General features: G+C 44.3%; 1 protein-coding gene across 1 annotated transcript; it reads left to right on the forward strand.

The window, feature by feature from the left end:
• The first annotated feature begins 5,263 nt into the window (after positions 1-5,263).
• LOC117366233 (gap junction delta-2 protein-like) lies at positions 5,264-18,468 on the forward strand. Its single transcript, XM_033957491.1, has 2 exons — positions 5,264-5,334; positions 17,637-18,468. The coding sequence occupies exons 1-2, from the start codon at positions 5,264-5,266 to the stop codon at positions 18,466-18,468; spliced, it is 903 nt and encodes a 300-aa protein (XP_033813382.1).
• Positions 18,469-20,621: the final 2,153 nt, after the last annotated feature.

Genomic DNA, 20,621 nt, shown 5'->3' on the forward strand with positions numbered 1-20,621 from the left:
GCCTCAGCACCCTGAGGTTGTGGGTTTAAATCCCACGCTGCTCCTTGTGACCCTGGGCAAGTCACTTAATCCCCCATTGCCCCTGGTACATTAGATAGAGTGTGAGCCCACCAGGACAGACAGGGAAAAATACTTGAGTACCTGAATGTAAACCACTTAGGTTATAAGTGGTATACATTTGCTCCTATTCCATGGCATTTTGATTTCCTCAAATTCTTTATGATAATCCAAATATACTATACCCCCACACACCCACACACCTTTTACTAAGCCACAGTAAAGGTTTCTACTGCAGTCCTCGCTACCCTCTTCTAACCCCTTCCTCTGTAATGTCGCCTAGAGCTTGTATAGGTATGTGCAACGCACAAATGGAAGAAATAAAAAAATAAATCAATGCTCCACATAGAATTTCTATGAGCATCAGAGCATTGAGCACTCTGGGCCACGAAAGAAGCCTCTTCCGTGGCTTAGAAAAAAAGGGTGGGTATATTAGCAGGCTCACCTTTACCAACATCAGTGGCATCGCGAAGGTGAGAGGTGCACCCCTCTCCCCCTCGTCTCTGCTCCCCCGCTCCTTCCCCGTTCCCCCCTGCCACATGCGCGCCCCCTTTCCCTTGCCCCGCCCCTCTAGTCATTGAACATGCTCCTCGTGACCCCGTCGGCTCTCCCTCTGACATCACTCCCTATGCGCAGCACCCAGAAATGACATCAGTGGGAGAGGCGACGCGGTCACGGGGAGCACGTTGAAGTCGTTGCTCGTGGCGGTGAACAACTAGAGGGGCAGGGGAGGGAACAGGGGCGTGCACGAGGCCATGGGAGGTGTGGGAAGCAGAGGCAGAGTGGAGGAGGGGTGCCGGCAACCCCCACCGGCGTGGCTCTTGGGGCAGACCACCCCTTTCCATACCACGTGGTTGATCCAAATATTTATTCAGCTTTCAAAAGATGTAGCAGGTGAGGCAAGACTTGCCTTGGCTAAATTCATGTTTTCTTTGTCCCCTTAAACCACGATGATCTCTGTGTCCAGCAGGAGGGAGGGGCAGAGTTTTTCCGCTCCCCAACAGATGTGACAGTCCAGTTCCTAACAAAAGAAAGGTGAATAGCAGCTCATCAAAATGTCTTCAGAGTTTGTGTGGATTTGTTCCATTGAATTTTCAAACTCTGTGGGAGGAGTACCAACTGAGAAGATGTCTGAGGGTACAAGGAGACTGACCTCTATGAAGGAGAATACGGCATGCTAAAACAAGAATAGCGATGGTGTCAATTGCGGGAGTAAAACTATGGACTCTTCTCCCTGGCATCCTGAGGACCTGTTCAGACCGGTTACAGTTTGAGAAAATGTTAAAAAACACAACTGTATGCAGAGGCCTTCTTTTAAGGTTATGTTGGAGGAACTTGAATTATGATCTGTGCTCTAGAGCAGTGGCTCCTAACCCTGTCCTGGAGGACCACCAGGCCAGTCGGGTTTTTTGGGACAGCCCTAATGAATATGCATGAGAGAGATTTACTTATAATGGAGGTGACAGGCATGCAAATCTGCCCCATGCATATTCATTAGGGCTATTCCAAAAACCCGATTGGCCTCGTGGTCCTCCAGGACAGGGTTGGGAACCACTGCTCTAGAACCACTGAAGACTGATGAGATGCAATTTCCTGCAGGTTCTTTGTTATTTTCAGTGGGTTAATGTGTAGCCTGGTTGTGAATCGAAAGTCTTTTATGTATGTCGTCCTTTGAACCATTGTGAATGTTTTATTTTGTTAAGTGCTTAATTATAGGCGGTCAAGAAATTTTAGAAAGAAAAGTGAATAGCAGCTCATTAAGAACATAATAACATAAGCAATGCCTCTGCTGGGTCAGACCTGAGGTCCATCGTGCCCAGCAGTCCGCTCACGCGGCGGCCCAACAGGTCCAGGACCTGTGCAGTAATCCTCTATCTATACCCTTCTATCCCCTTTTCCAGCAGGAAATTGTCCAATCCTTTCTTAAACCCCAAAACTGTACTCTGCCCTATAACGTCCTCTGGAAGCGCATTCCAGGTGTCCACCACACGTTGGGTAAAGAAGAACTTCCTAGCATTCGTTTTGAATCTGTCCCCTTTCAACTTTTCCGAATGCCCTCTTGTTCTTTTATTTTCTGAAAGTTTGAAGAATCTGTCCCTCTCTACTCTCTCTATGCCCTTCATGATCTTGTAAGTCTCTATCATATGGATACAGGCAGGCATACGTACATTAGATGATGTTATATCAAATGGAAAAATGCTTGATTTTTCACGACTGCAACAATCTTTTGGTATTTCAAAGTCTCAGATTTATAAGTGGTTGCAGTGGAAGCAAGCCATTCAGAAAGGGTTCCCTGACTGGCGAAATTTAAAGAATTATAGCTTGCAGTTCCTGTGCTTCCAGACAGATTTCCTAGGACATCAAGCCGCCCAGTGGTATAAATTAATATCTGAATTCTTGAATAAAAAGCCAAAAACAAGTTACAAGTTTATTAGAATTTGATGGATCGCTTAATCGGTTTGCTAAGCGATGTACAAAATTATTAAAAGAAAAGTGTGAATTACAAAAAGGACAAACCAAATGACAAAATTCTTAGAGACAAGACAAACTTGAGTTGGGAGGAAGGGGGGGGGGAAGTTACAATTCTATTTAGAAGAAAAACAAAAAAGGAAAAGAACAAAAGGAAATGGGATAGTTAAAATTTAAAAATATTAAGCAAATCTAAAGTTCAAGTATTATAAGCATCTTTAAAAAGATAAGATTTTAACGATTTTTTAAAGGAGGAGAGGTCTTTTTCATTTTTAATATAATGTGGTAATTAATTCCACCATTGGGGGCCCATTACAGAGAACATATCGGATCTTCTCGTGCCTACTATTTTCAAAGAGGGTATAGATAAGAGATTTTGGAAGGATGACCTGAGTGGACGTATTGTCTTATGGGGTATTAACATTCTGGCTATGAATTAAGGTTCATTATAGGTTAGGGTTTTCAATATTAGCAGCATGAGCTTAAAAAGGATGTGACGATTGATAGGGAGCCAGTGAGAATCGATCAATAATGGCGTGACGTGGTCATATTTCTTAGCGTTATAAATTAGTTTAATAGCTGTATTTTGGATAAGTTGAAGTCTTCTTTTTTCTTTTTGGGAGATGTTAAGTAGTAGTGAGTTGCAGTAATCCATTTTAGCTATAATCAGTGAATGTATCAGAATATTAATCGATTTGGGCTCAAGAAATTTGGCAATTGATCGTATTAAACGCAATTTATAAAAACATATTTTGACTATATTATTGATATGTTCGTGTCTTAGAGACATTTGGAGCACTGAGATCAAGCAGCATGTTTTTGCGTCTCAATGGCCACAAATTTGGACTTGGAGGATGAGGTGTACAGCATCAGCATCTATGAGACAAACATGGGGGTTTGTTTTTTTATTACATCGAAGTTTTTGGACCCCTGTTCGTCTGCAGAAAGTAGATAGTTCCAAATCTAATAGATGCTGCCACTGTCATCTAGACATAGGGACACTGGATCATCTACTGTTCTATTGTCCTTTGATACTCAACTTTTGGAAGTCAATATGGGGTCAGATTAATAACATACTGGAATCTTCGATTCCATTGACATATGAGGTAGTCATATGTGAAGCAATATTGCATTTTAAGCCCCCCATGGACAGATATAAATGCCGGCTTTTTAAAATTATGACAGGGACAGCTATGCAAATGGTCACCTGTAATTGGAAAAATTGGGATCGTCTTAATTTCACTTTTTGGTGGGCGAACTTATGTTTAAGTTATAAGTATGAGAAAATGAATGCTGAATTGCTAGGGCATACTAAAATATTTAAATTATTCTGGGGTCCATTGACGTCTTTTGTTATAATTCTCGTTTATCCTTATTTCTGCTGGTATAGTACTTGCACATCCGGGGAGGGGGGTATATCTTTTGTATGATTCCTTGATGAAATATTGGTTGGGTGGGGTTTTTTTTTTGTTGTATTGGTATTGAGTATATGCAATTTCGTACTGAACGTTTAGAAAGTCAATAAAAACCTACCTCTTTGACAGATTTCTCTGACCCCACTTCAACCTGATGTACTTCCAATACACTTCCAGATAAACCTGACTAAACTTAACATGCCAATGTAATTTTGAAAGTTCTCTGTAATGTCGCTGTCTGTATACAGTCTCTTCCCTTGTAAACCGCTTAGAACTGTTTACGGTATGGCAGTATATAAAAATAAAGTTATTATTATTATTTGATTATTTTTATGGGATAAATACTATATTGCACTTTTTTAAAAATTCTTTATTCATTTTTAATCTTACATCAAGTGTACAAATAATAAATTAAATACAACACTTGAATTTCTTTCTAATATATAAATTTATTCCCTTCCCACCCACCCCTTTCCTTTAACATTTAATCAAAAATATACAATATAGATATTCTTTTTCTTTTGATTAAACCCACAGTAAACTATAAACCACCCTCCTCTCCCCATTTGCAAATAAACTTTCACTAGAAATAAGTTGTCAATGCACTTTTTGACAGATATGAAAATCCAATAAAGATTTTTTTTAAAAGTCATATTATTAACTGCTGGAGGGCAGATTATTTGACCTCCTAAGTAGCAAAGGAGGGTCTGTTAGAAAGATAAACCCTCACAGATTTGAATGTAAGAATTGCAATTCCTGGAGATGGGCCGGTCTCTTACTAATTTGGAAATGGCATCGAGCTCCTATTAGTGATTCCTAAATCCTTATGTAATGGAATAATATATAGAATCTGTGCACCCTGCCACTTGCCACCAAAATGTTTGGTGTCCCCTCCCAGATCCCTGCTTCCCTTTAGCAGAAGGCAAACTCTTTTACCCTGATTAAGGAGAGAGTGATGGTGAAGGGGAAGGAGGCAAATTTCTGCTCATCCTCGCCACTGACAAGCACCACTTCGAGGCGAGCTTAAGCAGGTGGTAGTGAAGATGCCCAGACACCAGTCAGGTGGGTGGGGGAGGTGTAACTTGTGAATCTATTCATGCCCACAGCTCCCCATCTGCGAACGGGAAGAGACTGGAGGAGGAAGGAGGGGGGGAGGGTGTGGAGGGAAGATGCTCTGGTTGGATGCCCTGACGAAGCCAGGGGGGGGGGGTCCCTGTCTCCCCGTCAGTGGAGGATGGGGGAGCAGCGGTGAGCAAGCCTTCGGCTGAGAGGCGCATTTCTCCGCGGGTGCTGTGGGCTCGGAGGGGGTGCGGGCAGTCGCTATGGGTGAGTGGACCATATTGGAGAGGCTTCTGGAGGCCGCTGTGCAGCAGCATTCGACCATGATAGGAAGGTAAGGAGCCCCGATATGTTCAGGGTTCTCAGCCCTCGCCTTCTCTCTCCCTTTCGCCGGCGTCTCTGACAGTATTTTTTCTCCCCCTGTGCTCTTTGCGTGCGTTTGTTTGGATTTTTTTGTGGTGTTTTTTTTTTTTTGCAACCTGCTCCAATTTTTTTCAGCCCCTGCTGCGCTCTGCATTTTTCAGCCGCGGAGAGTCCACTCCGGTGCAGCTGAGAAAAATCCACAGCATCTCGTTAGCAATATCCCCGGAACACCTGAGGAAATGTGACCCGGGAGAAGCCGAGGTTTGATAAGGGGCTGTGAACTTTAAATTTTATTTCCCCCCCCCCCCCTTGTCTGAGGGGGTTTGCCTCTTCATCTGCCTTTCAGCCCAGTTCTTGTCCCTATGCTTCATAACAAGGAGCAGAGGTAGTAGAGGTTTATGAACACAAAATAGGGTAGGTGACGGGTGGAGAAAGTAAAACTTGAATGTTTGTAAAAGTACAAAAAAAATGTAGTGACAGCCATTTCTGACATGCAGTGTCCAGGGAACAGGAGGAAAAAAACATGTCTGTTTCAAGGAGCGAAGATGGATTCCTCTGCAATAATGGTCTTAGAAAAATAGACCCCAGTCTTGCAGAGATCACCAGCCAGTCAGGTTTTCAGGATAGCCCTAATGAATATGCATGAAAGAGATTTGCATGAATTGAAGATCTGCCCCGTGCATATTCATTAGGGCTGTCCCAAAAACCCAAATGGCTAGTGGTCCTCTGTCGTAGGGGATGTAGAGTTCCTGCACGGCATCAAGGATGCAAAGGTGAGGACAGGGACACAGGACTGGGTCAGAAGTCAGGCTAGGTGAGAGATGCCAAAATCTTTCCCCCCCCCCCCTCCTCATTAACAGCGTTTATCACTTACCGGACGGCCGTTGGCAAGCAGTCGTGGTGCAGATAGCGTGCTTCAGCGTGCAAGGTGAATGGTAATCATTGTCATTATCCTAATTCTTGTTAATCAGTGGGCGGTGTGTGTAACGAGCACAGGATGAAAGCACGCTGAAGGAAATCATGGCACTGCCTGCAGACAGAGGATTCATTAGCGCTGCGTGCTGGCACCACCCGCTGCTGCCATCAGTACCAAGTCCACTGGCTCAAGGGAGGGAATGGTGAACACGCCAAGCCATGGGGGGAGGGGGGATGGTCTGAGAACAAGAATAGCAGAGGGTAGGAGAGATGGGGGTATCAGGGATCGGCTTGATTATATGTTGATAAATAATACGAAATTTAGACAAGATTTAGGCGATAGGCTCTCTATTTCTGAGCCTGTCGCCTTTAAGCCTGGATAACTCAGGGGATGGGGCAGGGATGCAAAGCATGTCACCTGAAGGAATGGAGGGCTCAGGGGCACAGGACTAGGGAACTCACATGTGGGCACAGCAACCCAGAGCCTGTCACCTTGATGATTGGAGGGCACCGGGATACACAGTCCGTCAATTCTAAAGACTGGATGACTTAGGGCATAGATTGTAAACCTTTTTCATCTCAAGGCACACATACAGGGTGCTAGAATTGGCAAGGCACACCCCTACACGTGGTCCAGCATTTTACCTTCCCCCCACCCCCCAACAAACAATCCAGCATCTACCGTCTCTTCCCCCTTCCCCACAAATAGTTCTGTATCTCTTCCTGCCCCTCTCCAGCCAGTGTCCAGGCATCCCCCCCCCCCCCCCCCCCGGTACCTTTAAAAAGTTTTCTTGTCTCTAGTGGTCAGCGGTAGTGAGAAGTGACCCTGGAGCCTACTCTCTGATGTCTTCCCACCTATATGAAGGCTCCGGGGTTGGTGCAAATAGGTTGTATGAATCACTGCTCATTGCCACTGACCGCTAAGAACATAAGAACATAAGAACTGCCATCTCCGGATCAGACCCATGGTCCATCGAGTCCGGCGATCCGCACACGCGGAGGCCCAGTCAGGTATACACCTGATGTAGTTTTAGTCACCCATATCCCTCTATGCCTCTCGTAAGGAGATGTGCATCTAATTTGCCTTTGAATCCTAGCACAGTGGATTCCTTAATAACCTCCTTTGGGAGAGCATTCCAGGCGCCTACCACTCGCTGTGTAAAGCAGAACTTCCTGACATTTGTCCTGGACTTATCCCCCCTTAGCTTCAAACCATGTCCTCTTGTCCGTGTCGCGTTGGACAATGTAAATAATTTATTTTCCTGCTCTATTTTATCGATGCCTTTCAGCATTTTGAACGTCTCGATCATGTCCCCTCGCAGTCCCAGTTTCTTGAGTCGTTCCTCATATTCCAAGTTCTCCATACCTCTTATTAACTTCATTGCTCGTCTCTGCACCCTCTCCAGCAGTTTTATATCCTTCTTTAGGTTGGGAGACCAATGTTGGACACAGTATTCCAAGTGTGGTCTGACCATTGCTCTATAAAGCGGCATTATGACTTTCTCCAATCTACTCGTGATTCCTTTCTTTATCATGCCTAACATTCTGTTTGCTTTCTTTGCCACTGCCGCGCATTGTGCCGACGGCTTCAGGGTCCTATCTATCAGTACACCCAGGTCCTTTTCTTGTTCGCTCTTACCCAGAGTTGCGCCTGACATTCTATACTCGTGTTCCTTATTCTTACTACCTAAATGCATTATTTTGCATTTCTCTACGTTGAAATTCATCTGCCATTGCTCTGCCCATTTCTCTAACTGATACAAGTCGCTCTGGAGTTCCACGCTATCCTCCTGCGATCTGATTGCCCGGCATAGCTTTGTGTCGTCTGCAAACTTAATGATCTCACTGGATACTCCTTCTTCCAGGTCATTGATGTAAATATTAAATAGGATCGGCCCAAGAACCGAGCCCTGGGGCACACCACTAGTCACTTTCTCCCAGTCTGAGAACTTCCCATTTATGCCCACTCTCTGCTTTCTGTTTTCCAGCCATTTGCCTATCCACCTGTGTATATCTCCCTCTATTCCATGGCTTTGTAGTTTCCTGAGAAGTCTTTCATGTGGAACTTTGTCGAACGCTTTCTGGAAGTCCAAATATATTATGTCCACCGGCATTCCACTATCAATTTGCTTGTTCACGGTCTCAAAAAATTGAAGTAAATTCGTTAAACATGATTTCCCTTTCCTGAACCCATGTTGACTGGGTTTCATCAAGTCGTGTGTATCTAGGTGCCGGACTATGCTATCCTTGATCAGTGCTTCAACCATCTTTCCAGGGACAGACATAAGGCTCACAGGTCTGTAGTTGCCCGGTTCCCCTCTTGATCCTTTTTTGAAAATTGGCGTGACGTTCGCTATCTTCCAGTCATCTGGTATCTGTCCAGTTCTGATTGTCAGATTGGCAAGTTTTTGCAATAGCTCTCCAATTTCAACCTTCAATTCCTTTAAAACTCTCGGGTGAATTCCATCCGGTCCAGGGGATTTGTCACTTTTAAGTTTGTTGATCTGGTAGTATATCTGGTCCAACTCCACTTCAACTGTGGTGAGGTTGTCTTCTATTACTCCACTAAACACTTTCACTGCTTCTGGTATTTTTGCGGTATCCTCCTCCATAAAGACGGACGCAAAGAAGGAATTTAGTTTGTCTGCAATTTGTTTATCTTCTTTGATGTACCCTTTTCTTCCCTGGTCGTCCAGGGGTCCCACCGCCTCTTTTGTGGGTTTTTTCCCTTTCACGTATCTAAAGAAGGGTTTGAAGTTTTTGGCCTCTTGCGCTATTTTTTCCTCATAGTCCTTTTTGGCATCCCTCACCGCCTTGTGACATTTCTTCTGATCATCTTTATGTTTTTTCCATGCTTCGGTTGTTTTCATGTGTTTCCATTTTTTGAAAGAGTCCTTCTTTTCTTTTATGGCTTCCCTCACCTGTCTGGTAAGCCATGCCGGTTCTCCCTTACCTTTTGTTCTCCCCTCTTTGGAGATCCTCGGAATGTGGAGATTTTGTGCTTCTGTGATAGTATTTTTCAGTAGGGACCATGCCTGGTCTACCGTTTCAAGTTTGTCCACCTTTTTCTTGAGTCGTTTTTTCACCATGGCTCTCATGTGATCGTATTTGCCCTTTTTAAAGTTTAAGGTTTTGGTTAAGGTTTTGGCATGTTTTCTATTCCCGATGTCAAGCTTAAAGCTGATCACATTGTGATCGCTCGTCCCCAGCGGTACTGTAACTTCTACTTCTTTTGTCGGACCCGTGAGGCCATTTAGTGCCAAGTCAGGGTGGCGTTGCCTCTTGTCGGCTCTTTTACCCTTTGTTCCAGGAAGCAATCCCCTAGCGCTTCCAGGAACTTGGTCTCCTTGCCGCAGTTGGAGGTTCCTAGTTTCCAGTCTATCCTCGGGAAATTGAAGTCTCCCAATATTATTACATTGCCCGTCTTGCATTCTTGTTTGATTTCCTCTATCATTTCTGAGTCAGTTTCCTCCGCCTGTCCTGGGGGATGATAGTAAAGGCCAATTTTTGTGTCTGCGCTGTTTTGGCCAGGAATCTTGATCCAGAGGGACTCTAGCTTCTCTTTCGTTTCCGTCGTAGCCATTTCAACAGATTCTACTCCTTCCTGAACATATAGGGCAATACCTCCACCTTTCTGCCCTACTCGATCTCTTCTATATAGTTTGTATCCCTGTAGCACTGTGTCCCATTTGTTTTCTTCATTCCACCATGTTTCTGTTATGCAAATGATTTCCAACTTATCATATCTTGCTATTGTCTCTAGTTCCCCCATTTTGTTTCCTAGACTTCTAGCATTCGTATACATACATTTGAGTTCTCTTCGTGTTACCTTTTTGGACTTCCTACTCTTTACTGTCTCTACTGTTTCTTTCACGGTTTCCTTAACCGCTCCAGTTGTCTCCCTTGTTTGCTGTACGGTCATCCCCTCCCGTGTCTGAGTTGTCCCTTCCTGCCTTGTCTTCCTTATTTGCTGTGAGGTCGTCCCCTCCTGTGTATGAGTAGTAGCCCATGGTTTCTTCATCGGGGCATCCTGTTGTCCGTGCCATCGACTGGTGGTCGACTGTCGGCTTTCCCCTATTTGTTAGTTTAAAGCCTTCTCGATGGCCTTCTTCATGTTGCCTGCCAATACTCTTGCTCCTTCCTTGTTGAGGTGTAGTCCATCCTTTCTGTAGTACTTGCTTTTTCCCCAGAACGCCGTCCAGTTGCGCACGAAGTCAAAGCCTTCTTCTTCACACCATCGTCTCATCCAGGCGTTAATAGCTTGCAATTCCCCTTGTCTCTTTCCATCCGCTCTTGGTACTGGGAGGATCTCGGAGAAGGCCACCTTCACCTCCCTGATCTTCAGCTGTCTTCCAAGACAATAAAATTTTTAAAAGGAACACTGGTCCAAAAATTGGCTCTGCTAATAATTGACCCTCAGACTCCTGCGGCACACCTATGGACTAGCCATGGCACATCAATGTGCCTCGGCACACCTGTTGAAAAACTGACTTAGGGGATGACCACAAGGATATAGAGCCTGTTGCTCTGGATGACTGAGTATCTCAGGGCATAGGTACAGGGATGCAGAACCTGTCTCCTGTAGGACTGGACGACTTAGAGCCGGGGTGTCCAACCTTTTGGCTTCCCTGGGCTGCATTGGCCGAATAAAATGTTTCTGGGGCCGCACAAATGCGCAAACGCTGCAGCAAGACAGGAGGGAGCCGGCAAGACGGTAAACACCCAGGGGCAGCAGAGGAAAACACTGCATCGTCCTCGACTGGGGCCGCACAAAATACTTCACAGGCCGCAGGTTGGACACCCCTGACTTAGAAGATGGGCACTGGGAGGCAAAGCCTGTCGCGTCTAGGATTAGAGAACCCAGGGAATGGGTTCAGGGACCTAGATCCCGTCACCTCTAGAAGTGGAGGACTCAGGATACTCAGTCATTTACTTGCATTTAACCCTGTAATTCATGCATCAGGTCTGGCAGCAGGATTTTTTTTTTCAAGAGGTGCTTGGGGTACTGAGTACTGGCACCTTTTCCATTGCCTTCTAAAATTGACCCATGAACATTGACCCAAGAACATAATTGACCCATGACCCATGAAAATTGACCCAAGAACATAAGAATTGCCATGCTGGACAGCCTGAAGGTCCATCAAGCCCAGTATCCTGTTTCCAACAGTGGCTAACCCAGGTCCACTTGGCAAAAACCCAAAGTGTAGCAACATTCCAGAGCTGAGATTGTGATGTAATAATTTCTCATTCCACCAATGCCTAAGAATCAACTTCATCAGTGATGTCACAATGGCTTGATTATCCTATACTTGGCTCACATAAGAACATAAGAGCTGCCATACTGGGACAGACTGAAGGTCCATCAAGCCCAGTATCCTGTTTCCAACAGTGGTCACCCAGGTCCCAAGTACCTAGCTAGATCCCCAATTAGTAAAACAGATTTTATGCTGCTTATCCGAGGAATAAACAGTGGATTTCCCCAAGCCATCCCAAGTATTAATAAAAAGAACTCAAGTTCTGCACACCAGTGCTGCCTTTTCATAGATTCTGTGGTTGGCTGCAGAAGGCCTGGCTTTTGTTGGCCAGGTCCTTCAGTAACCCCACCTCTGAAGGATGACCTGGCATCTAAGTATCGACACCTTTTCCAATGCCTGCTAAAATTGACCCATGGTTCCCAAATATTTATGTAATATCCTAGGCTCTGTACACCAGTTCCGGCCCTGATTGTACAAACGGCACCTATAACATAGGTACTGAGGAACGCGGTTTAGGAACTGTTTGTAGAATTGCACTTACAGACATCTAAAGTAGACTTAGGCAATGGTAAGAGCCTGAACCTTAGGCACACTCTATGAGGGGCCGCTGAAAAGTTCTCAACCCAACCAAGACAAGAATGATGTGGAGCCATGAAACTTACAAGTTATTCCACACTTTTCTTGACATTTTTCTTTTCATTTCATATCATTGAAACAAAAAGGGTGAAGAAAAGTGTGAAACAACTTGTAAGTTTCATGGCTCCACATCATTCTCGTCTTGGTTGGGCCGAGAACTTTTCAGCAGTCCCTCGTATTGTGATGTCATAATGCCTCATTACACCAATGCCTAAGAGCCTCATCGGTGATGTCACAATGGCTTGGTTTCCCTATACTTGTGCCCATTTACTACATGCATTTGCCTCATTGAAACAAAAAGAGTCCAGAAAAGTGTGGAATAACTTGTAAGTTTCATGGCTCCACATCATTCTCTTCTTGGCTGGGCTGAGAACTTTTCAGCAACCCTCATATTTATGCCAGGGTTTTCTTGGCCTACATGCCAGCACCTTAGTTAGATGCCTACATGCAAAACATGCCCACAACTGCCCCTAACCACTCCTACTTTCTGGTAGGCACCTTAGGCTAGGCACCTACCTGAACGTGGTAGGTGCCTACTGAGGGCTAGATGCACAAAACACGGTCATTGAGACCGTATGAATCTCTGTTGGCTGATTTTTTTGGCCAGCTCTGGAACAGAGATTGATGTTCCAACAAGTCTGCATGCAAATGGTTTGCATGGAGGTTCACCGTAATCCTATCTTATCAGCAACTTTGACACATACGAAGAGCCGGAATGAGGAAGCCCGAACAGCTGAGTGGCATGGAAAGCCCCAAAGCAGTCTCCTGCCACTCAGCTGTTGGGGCTTTTTCTTTTTTTTAATGGCACAGATGTTCTGCATGTGTTATACAGTCAAGCCAATCAGGGCCTTAGGCTCCTCCCTCTGTATCCTGGGATACAGAGGGAAGAGCCTAAGGCCCTGATTGGATCAGATGACTAAGGCCCTTCCCCTGCACTGGGATGGGGAAGGCCCACCATTTTGGAGTGGCAGGCCTGTGAGCAGGAGGGATACACAGTATGTCAGTTCTAAACACTGGATAACTTAGGCCATAGATTGCAAACCTTTTTCATCTCAAGGCACACCTCTGTCATATATTTTTGAGGTACGGGGGAGGATCGGGGGTGTGGGGGTATGGTTTGGGGGTGGGGACCAGGGGGCATCTGGTGGCAGGAGGGAGTGGGCATCCCTTCTTCCAATTTATTTTTTTTTTTTAGAAGTAGAGCGGGAGGGAGTTATGGTGTGTGTGGAGTCAGTGTGGGGGGTTGGTTTGTGGCGGCAGGAGGGAGTGGGCATCCCTCCTGCCAATTTGTAGGGAAAGGGAGGGGTCAGTTTGGGGGGTCCTTGCTGGAAGGGGGTCAGTGCGGGAAGGTTTGCGGTGGTAGGAGGGAGTAGAAATCCCTCCTGCTGATTATTTTATACCGGGGTTCGTCAGGGGAGGTGGCATCATTTGTGATGGGAGATCGTCGGTACAGCATTTTTTTCATATGGGCACATCTGTGCCCATAGAAAATAAAGAAAAAAACAGGCAGACCTGTTCCGGGTCAGTAATACCGATCTGATTCTGGATGCCTGGCTTTAATATTAATGTCCTCATTTGCATGACAGAATCAAAGAATGGAAACCCTTCCAAAAAACAAAACTGCAGTTTAGGTTTTTTGGCTTCGCATCCTTACTGCAGTTCCTGTTGGTTGTTTTTTTGCTTTGCTTTTTAAACCGCACGGAAAATCACGCGGTAAGTCATGTTGTGCAGATGGTTGGCAAATCCAATCGGTTGCTAAACCAGTCAAACTTTGTTTAGAGACTTTAGTGCATTTAGCCCTGAGTTAGGCACCTGCCACTCAATTTTAATTTAAGCCAATTATGAAGTGTTAATTGCTTGTTATCAGCACCAATTTTTAAATAATGCTGGGTTTTATTAAACGGTGGCAGAGGTTTCGACTGCGGGCCAGCGAATTAAATGCTCCGATGCTCGTAGAATTCCTATGAGCGTCAGAGCATTTAACTCACCGACCCATGGTAAAAACCTCTACCGCCATTTAGTAAAAGGAGCCTATTATTGGTGTCTCGATCGGCTAAGCACACCAATCTAGGTGCCTAACTTTAGGTGTCTTTTTTAGAATCAGGGTCTCTGTAGTTGGTTTGAGGGGGCCTGGCTATTGTGGGACGGGTCCCTCAGTGATTACCCCAGCCCTGAACAATGGCCTGGCATTTGAGGACCCGCGCCTTTTTTGCTAGAAAAAAAATACACTGTCTGGCAGTAGATGCAGAGTAAATACGAAATGAAAGAAGTCCAGAGGAAAAGAGGCTTTCACCTATTAGTGATATTTGGGGGGTCACAAAGGGCCTCTTCATGTCTCTCTCAGGGGGAGTGACTCCTAGATTCTGTCCTTCTTTTGCCACTGGTCAGCTGTAACCAGTGAAAACCAAAAAAACTCTGTGGAGTGACGATGTTCCTAAATGGACTTTATTTGAAAGAGTCCAAAGGTACACCAAAATCATTCACATAAAATAGTTTCATCCACATAAAAATAAATTCATCCACATAAAAATAGGTTATCCACATAAAAGCCTTAAAGGATCTAGTCCGCTAGGGATACAGGATCCAACACGGTCTGCGTTTCCATTTAGGAACATTGTCACTCCACAGAGGTTTTTTTTGTTTTCTCTGGATTTTCTTCTCTGTGGATATCTTGGGGTCAATTCCTTTTGTTTTCAGCTGTAGCCAGTAACACGCCACACTAGTGTCTGCCCTGAATATGTCATTTGAATTTGGTCATATATGGAAGTGGCAGCATCTGTGGAGCTCAGCAGAGTCTCACCCTAAGGGAATGAGGCTATCAGCTGTCTCTGGACCGTCAGGAGCATGCAGAGCCTACGGAAGGTTTGTTCTAGGCATCTGTGAAGCTTGTAGTGACATCCCCGAGGCAAACTCACCCCTAAAGTGCAAGATATACACAGGAGCAGTTTCTAGTCCAAACCTGCTCTGGGCAACCCACAGCCAACCTGGCTCTCAAGATATTCATTATGCCTATTCATGAGATAAATTTGCCTACAGTGGAAACCCAATTTTCCTTCTGCATATTCATTGTGGATGTCCTAAAAGCCATGCTTGCTCCAGGGGCCTGAGGAAGGCCTGTTCTAGTGACTTAAAATCATTCTGACTGGAGATTTGTGAGACAGAGACTAAATCCGATCCAAGTCTGTTACAGGAGCACTCAGTACCATTGCAAGTTACCTCTAACCTACAGAAGATCTGTTATATGAACACTCAATACCATTGCAATTCACTGTTAAATCTATGGCAAATCTGTTACAGGAGTCCTACTGTCCCAATAGAAGTCATCTTAAATTCTCTATTTACATGCCTCTTTCCAAAATTGCTTTTTTTTCTTGACATGTTGATAGAACTAACCACAAGTCTGGTCGGACTTAGGGGGTCTGCCTGCGGTAAATATTCAGGGCAAAACTTATCTATTCAGCAAACACGACCCTTAATTATCCCCTCACCCCACATAACACCTCGCCCACCCCTGCTCCTCTCCTCCTTCACTAGACCTTCCCTTTTTCCTACTCTCTACATCCTTTGTTTAGTTCGATCAAAGCTGCAATTTCTGATAAATCGTTGTAAATCCACCCTTCTTTGCAGACTGTTGTAAATTGTTGTAATTCATTGTAAATCTGCTTGTGACATGTTGTAAATCTGCTTGTCAATGCAGGTCTTTTGCTAACTGATGTAAACCGCCTAGAATTCGCTGGGTATGGCGGTATATAAGAATAAAGTTATTATTATTATTATTATTATAAATACAGACATTAAATTATGGTATCTCTTCCTTTCTTGTTATGGGTACTTTCCTGCTCTTGTACAATTTTGGTATTTTTATCTGCCTGTTTTTAATGTTTATAATTTAATGTTTCTGTTTTATTTTGATCACCAACTGTGTTATACTAGGTATTAAGAGCGGTATATTAATCACCAAATAAACCATAATCCATAAACCATTTAATATATGCAGAGGGATTTCTGAAGTGGAAAATAACAGAGACAGCAAGCAGATTCCATAAAATATTCTTGTGGCAGAAACGTACCCTACTTGAGCAAAATCCAACTTCAGACACACAAGGAACCAGAAGACATTTCTAAAATTAGAACTAACAAGTCTCACTTTCTTCAGTTCAAGGCAATCTCGAAAAGGTGCCTGGTATTGGTATTATTCATTCTAGCAGTGAGACACAACCACTGCCCCAGAGGGACTGTCATTGTCACATAAGAGAAATAAATGAAAAAGGCCAGAGAAATGACTGGCTCTCCTTATCATTAGGTCCTGGTATATGTCAGAGAACAGTATAACCTGTACCTGTGCTGTTTCCCTGAAGCAGCCAATGCAAAGGGAAAAAAAAGCCTGCAGAGCAGACAGCAGCGTAAATCCCACCGGGACGCAAAGGACACGCTTCCTCGAGAGGCAGAAATATGCTTTTTCTTTTTTTAGCTGAGCTTTGAAAAAAATACAAACCACAAAAACACCCAAGCACATGTTCTCATTAAGCTGGGAAATAAATGCCAATTCCAAGGCAGAGCTGAGCTCAGTCTTCACCAGCTGTATATTTCTAGCACAGAGCCCAATAACAGAAATTTTCCCTCCTTCTACTCCTTAACTTACAAAGGCCAGTTCTGCGGGAGTCTTCTAGCGGGGGCATCTCCAGACTTTCTGAGGCACCTCAATGTCATATTATTTATGTGCCCACCTCCAGCTCTTTTAACCCCTGATTTCTCTGCATGTCATAGAGTCTCCTCCAGTATTTTCAGTGCCTGGGAGCCCCTCAAATGTATTGGGTCTCTGACAAAATTCTGAGAAAAGGCCATAATGTAGGTTTTCTGTTGTGAACATGGCAAATTCCTCCAAGAGGAAACGCAAAGGAGGACTGGAATTGACAATCACGAGAAAAATTGCCCTGCAAGAACATAAGAATGACACTGCTCCAGCGTGGAGGTTTGACGTCAGTTTGCAGCGCCAGGAAGTGTAATCGTACAGAGACCAGTGCTGCACAGTTCGGTCCCTCTATACCAGGGGTCTCAAAGTCCCTCCTTGAGGGCTACAATCCAGTCGGGTTTTCAGGATTCCCCCAATGAGATCTATGTGCATGAGATCTATGTGTATGCACTGCTTTCAATGCATTTTCATTGGGGAAATCCTGAAAACCCGACTGGATTGCGGCCCTCAAGGAGGGACTTTGAGATCCCTGCTCTATACCCTGATGAGGGGCTAATTAGCTCACTAGTCCCCTGAGGAAGGCACTTGCTGAAACTGGGATCCTAGTTGGGACTACAACAGAAGAGAGTGTTTATCCTTGTTGGATTATTATATGGACTAATAAATGTAGCATAATTGGTTGGACTTAGAAATCTCACTTGCCTCTTTTATGTGTGTTGGTTTTATCATTTTTATATTTACACATCTTTTCTCTCTTTTCCCCTGGGACCGTAGGATACTCCTGACTGTTGTGGTCATCTTTCGGATCTTGATCGTTGCCATTGTTGGCGAGACAGTATACGAGGATGAACAAAGCATGTTTATGTGCAATACCTTGCAGCCTGGGTGTAACCAAGCCTGTTATGACAAGGCCTTCCCCATCTCTCATATCCGCTACTGGGTTTTCCAGATCATTCTGGTCTGCACCCCAAGCCTCTGCTTCATCACCTACTCAGTTCACCAATCAGCCAAGCAGAAGGACCACCGCTACTCCTTCCTCTACCCACTCTTGGAGAAGGACTGTGTAAAGGACAACAAGAAAGTAAAGAATGTCAATGGGATTCTACTCCAGAACCTAGATGGATCTTCCAAGGAGGAACCTGACTGTCCGGAAATCAAAGAGATACCCAGCACTCCACTTAGAACCACAAAAAGCTCCAAGGTCAAGCGCCAAGAAGGCATCTCCCGCTTCTACATCATCCAGGTGGTTTTCAGAAATGCTCTGGAGATTGGTTTCTTAGCAGGACAGTATGTCCTCTATGGTTTTAATGTCCCTGCCATCTTTGAATGTGACAGGTACCCCTGTGTCAAAGAAGTGGAGTGCTATGTGTCAAGACCCACTGAGAAGACTGTTTTCTTGGTCTTCATGTTTGCTGTCAGTGGAATCTGCGTGCTTCTCAACCTCGCCGAACTCAACCATCTGGGCTGGCGGAAAATCAAGACAGCCATGAGGGGGGTGAAAGCACGGAGGAAGTCTACTGGTGAAATGAGGAAGAAGGACCTGTCCCCTCTGGCTCAAGTGCCCACTCTGGGAAGGACACAGTCCAGTGAGTCAGCTTACGTTTGATGTTGTGTTCCTGTTAAATAGCTTTATGACTTTTCTAAAAGACTCCTTTGGCTTGCACAGATCCAGGAAGCCACCCAGGCCTCGGCAACTCCATCATCCAGACTGGAACACCACCGTGGCAGAACTCTGAGGATCTATTTTTACCCATCATTCACTATGCCCGTAAGAAACGTAGCAGTCCTTGGCGTGGGGGTGGGGGAAACAGGCTACAAGTGAGGTAAGACTGTTACTCATTGGATTATGCATCAATGGACCGATGGACTCAATGGAAACATGCATGAACTGGTTAATTTATTAATTCTTTTTGTGTTCCCTTTTCCTTCCCCTCAGTGTTTCTATATTTCTACCCTTCTTCCTCAACCTGGAGGAATCCAGCAGGCTCTGGTATAGCCACACTGAGCTCAGCTATGGAATCATCACCATCACTGCTCTCTTGCTAGCCCTAATCCTAGTTCTTCCTCGCTATGCAAAGAAACAAAATTTGACTGTGGTAGTTGCAATAAGTGCTCAAAACCTTCCTATTATTATACCGCCACGGAAGGGCAAGACATCACCTCTGATGCATTTGTCCACTGCCTTACCACAAATAAGATAGCCAAGACTAGCCAAGATAATGGGCTGAAGCCCAGGTCTTCCACAAGCAGATTTTTAAAAAGATATATGGGTTAATATTCAAAAGCACTTATCAGATAACAGCACATCATCCAGAAAAATACCATTGACTGCAATATTCAGCAGCACTATCCAGCAATATTTCCTCTAAATTGTGCAAGTCCTCCAAATGCATTCTTGCCAGTGAGAAGTTTTCAATCACTAGGGACAGGCAAGTCCTCTGGAGTGCTGCAGACTTTCCCTGTCCCTTGCTATTGAAAATGTTATGTTGAAATAGCACCCCCACTGGCAGGAATGTAGATGGAGGACTTCCACATAGCTTAGAGCAGTGTCTCTCAAACTGTGTGCCAAGAGATTCCGGGTGTGCCATGAGCGATTCCAGAATTTTACTTTATTTTTAAAAATTCCCTTCATAAGTATCTACTAGAACAGTGATTCTCAACTTGGTCCTGGAGTACCCCCTTGCCAGTCAGGTTTTCAGGATATCCACAATGAATATGCATGAAATAAATTTGCATATAATGGAAGCAGTGTAAGCAAATCAAGTTCATGCATATTCATTGTGGATGTCCTGAAAACCTGACTGGCAAGGGGGTACTCCAGGACCGAGTTAAGAAACACTGCTCTAGAATAGATGACATGTACATCGCATTTGCAAGAGTCTGTCAATGTTATGAGCAATGGAATGATTCCGGTGCTCAAATGTCATTTATTGCTATGTCATGACTCGACTCAATTGTGTTTCAGCCCCAAATGGGCCTGCCTCAGGAGTCAGTTAGCAGGATGATGAAATGCCTACTATCTTCCTAAGAATATCATGAATCACTCTTTGAAACGTAACAAATGGCTCTGCGAGCGGGCGTAGTGGAGGAAATTGTGCTTTCAGATACAGGGCCAAGCCTTTCTATTACGAATTACTACGTCCGCTCACAAAGCCATTTGTTACGTTTCAAAGAGTGATTCATGATATTCTTAGGAAGATAATAGGCATTACATCATCCTGCTAATTGACTCCTGAGGCAGGCCCATTTGGGGCCGAGTCACGACATATCAATAAAAGACATTTGAGCACCAGAGACTTCTTTCGCTGTTTGTTTGTTACTTTCCAAGTCTAGGGAAGTAATCATCTCTTGTTTTTCTAAGGATACAACAGCCCAGATGAGCATCATTCTTTATTATTTATGCAGTAGTTATTCTGACTTGAGCAGCAAAGCAATCAAGGCTTTATTACCGTTTGGATCCTCTTATCTTTGCGAACTTGGATTTTCAGCTCTGACAGAAATTAAATTTAAAACTAAAGAGAACAACTGCAGATAGTGGATCATGAAATATGTCAACTATCAAGCCATGTTTTGAGCTAATTTGCACTCATAAACAAGCACATCCATCACATTGATTAGCAATTCTATTCTATCTACTTTAGTTTCACCATTGTTACAATTCCCCACACACAGCTTAAAACACTTTAAATAAAAAAAACTCTCAAATTAAAGTTTTCGTTGGTTTTGCAATTTTATAATTTCAATTATGTGCCTCAAAAA

Source organism: Geotrypetes seraphini, chromosome 8 (assembly GCF_902459505.1).
Source record: "Geotrypetes seraphini chromosome 8, aGeoSer1.1, whole genome shotgun sequence".
Classification (NCBI taxonomy): Eukaryota; Metazoa; Chordata; class Amphibia; order Gymnophiona; family Dermophiidae; genus Geotrypetes; species Geotrypetes seraphini.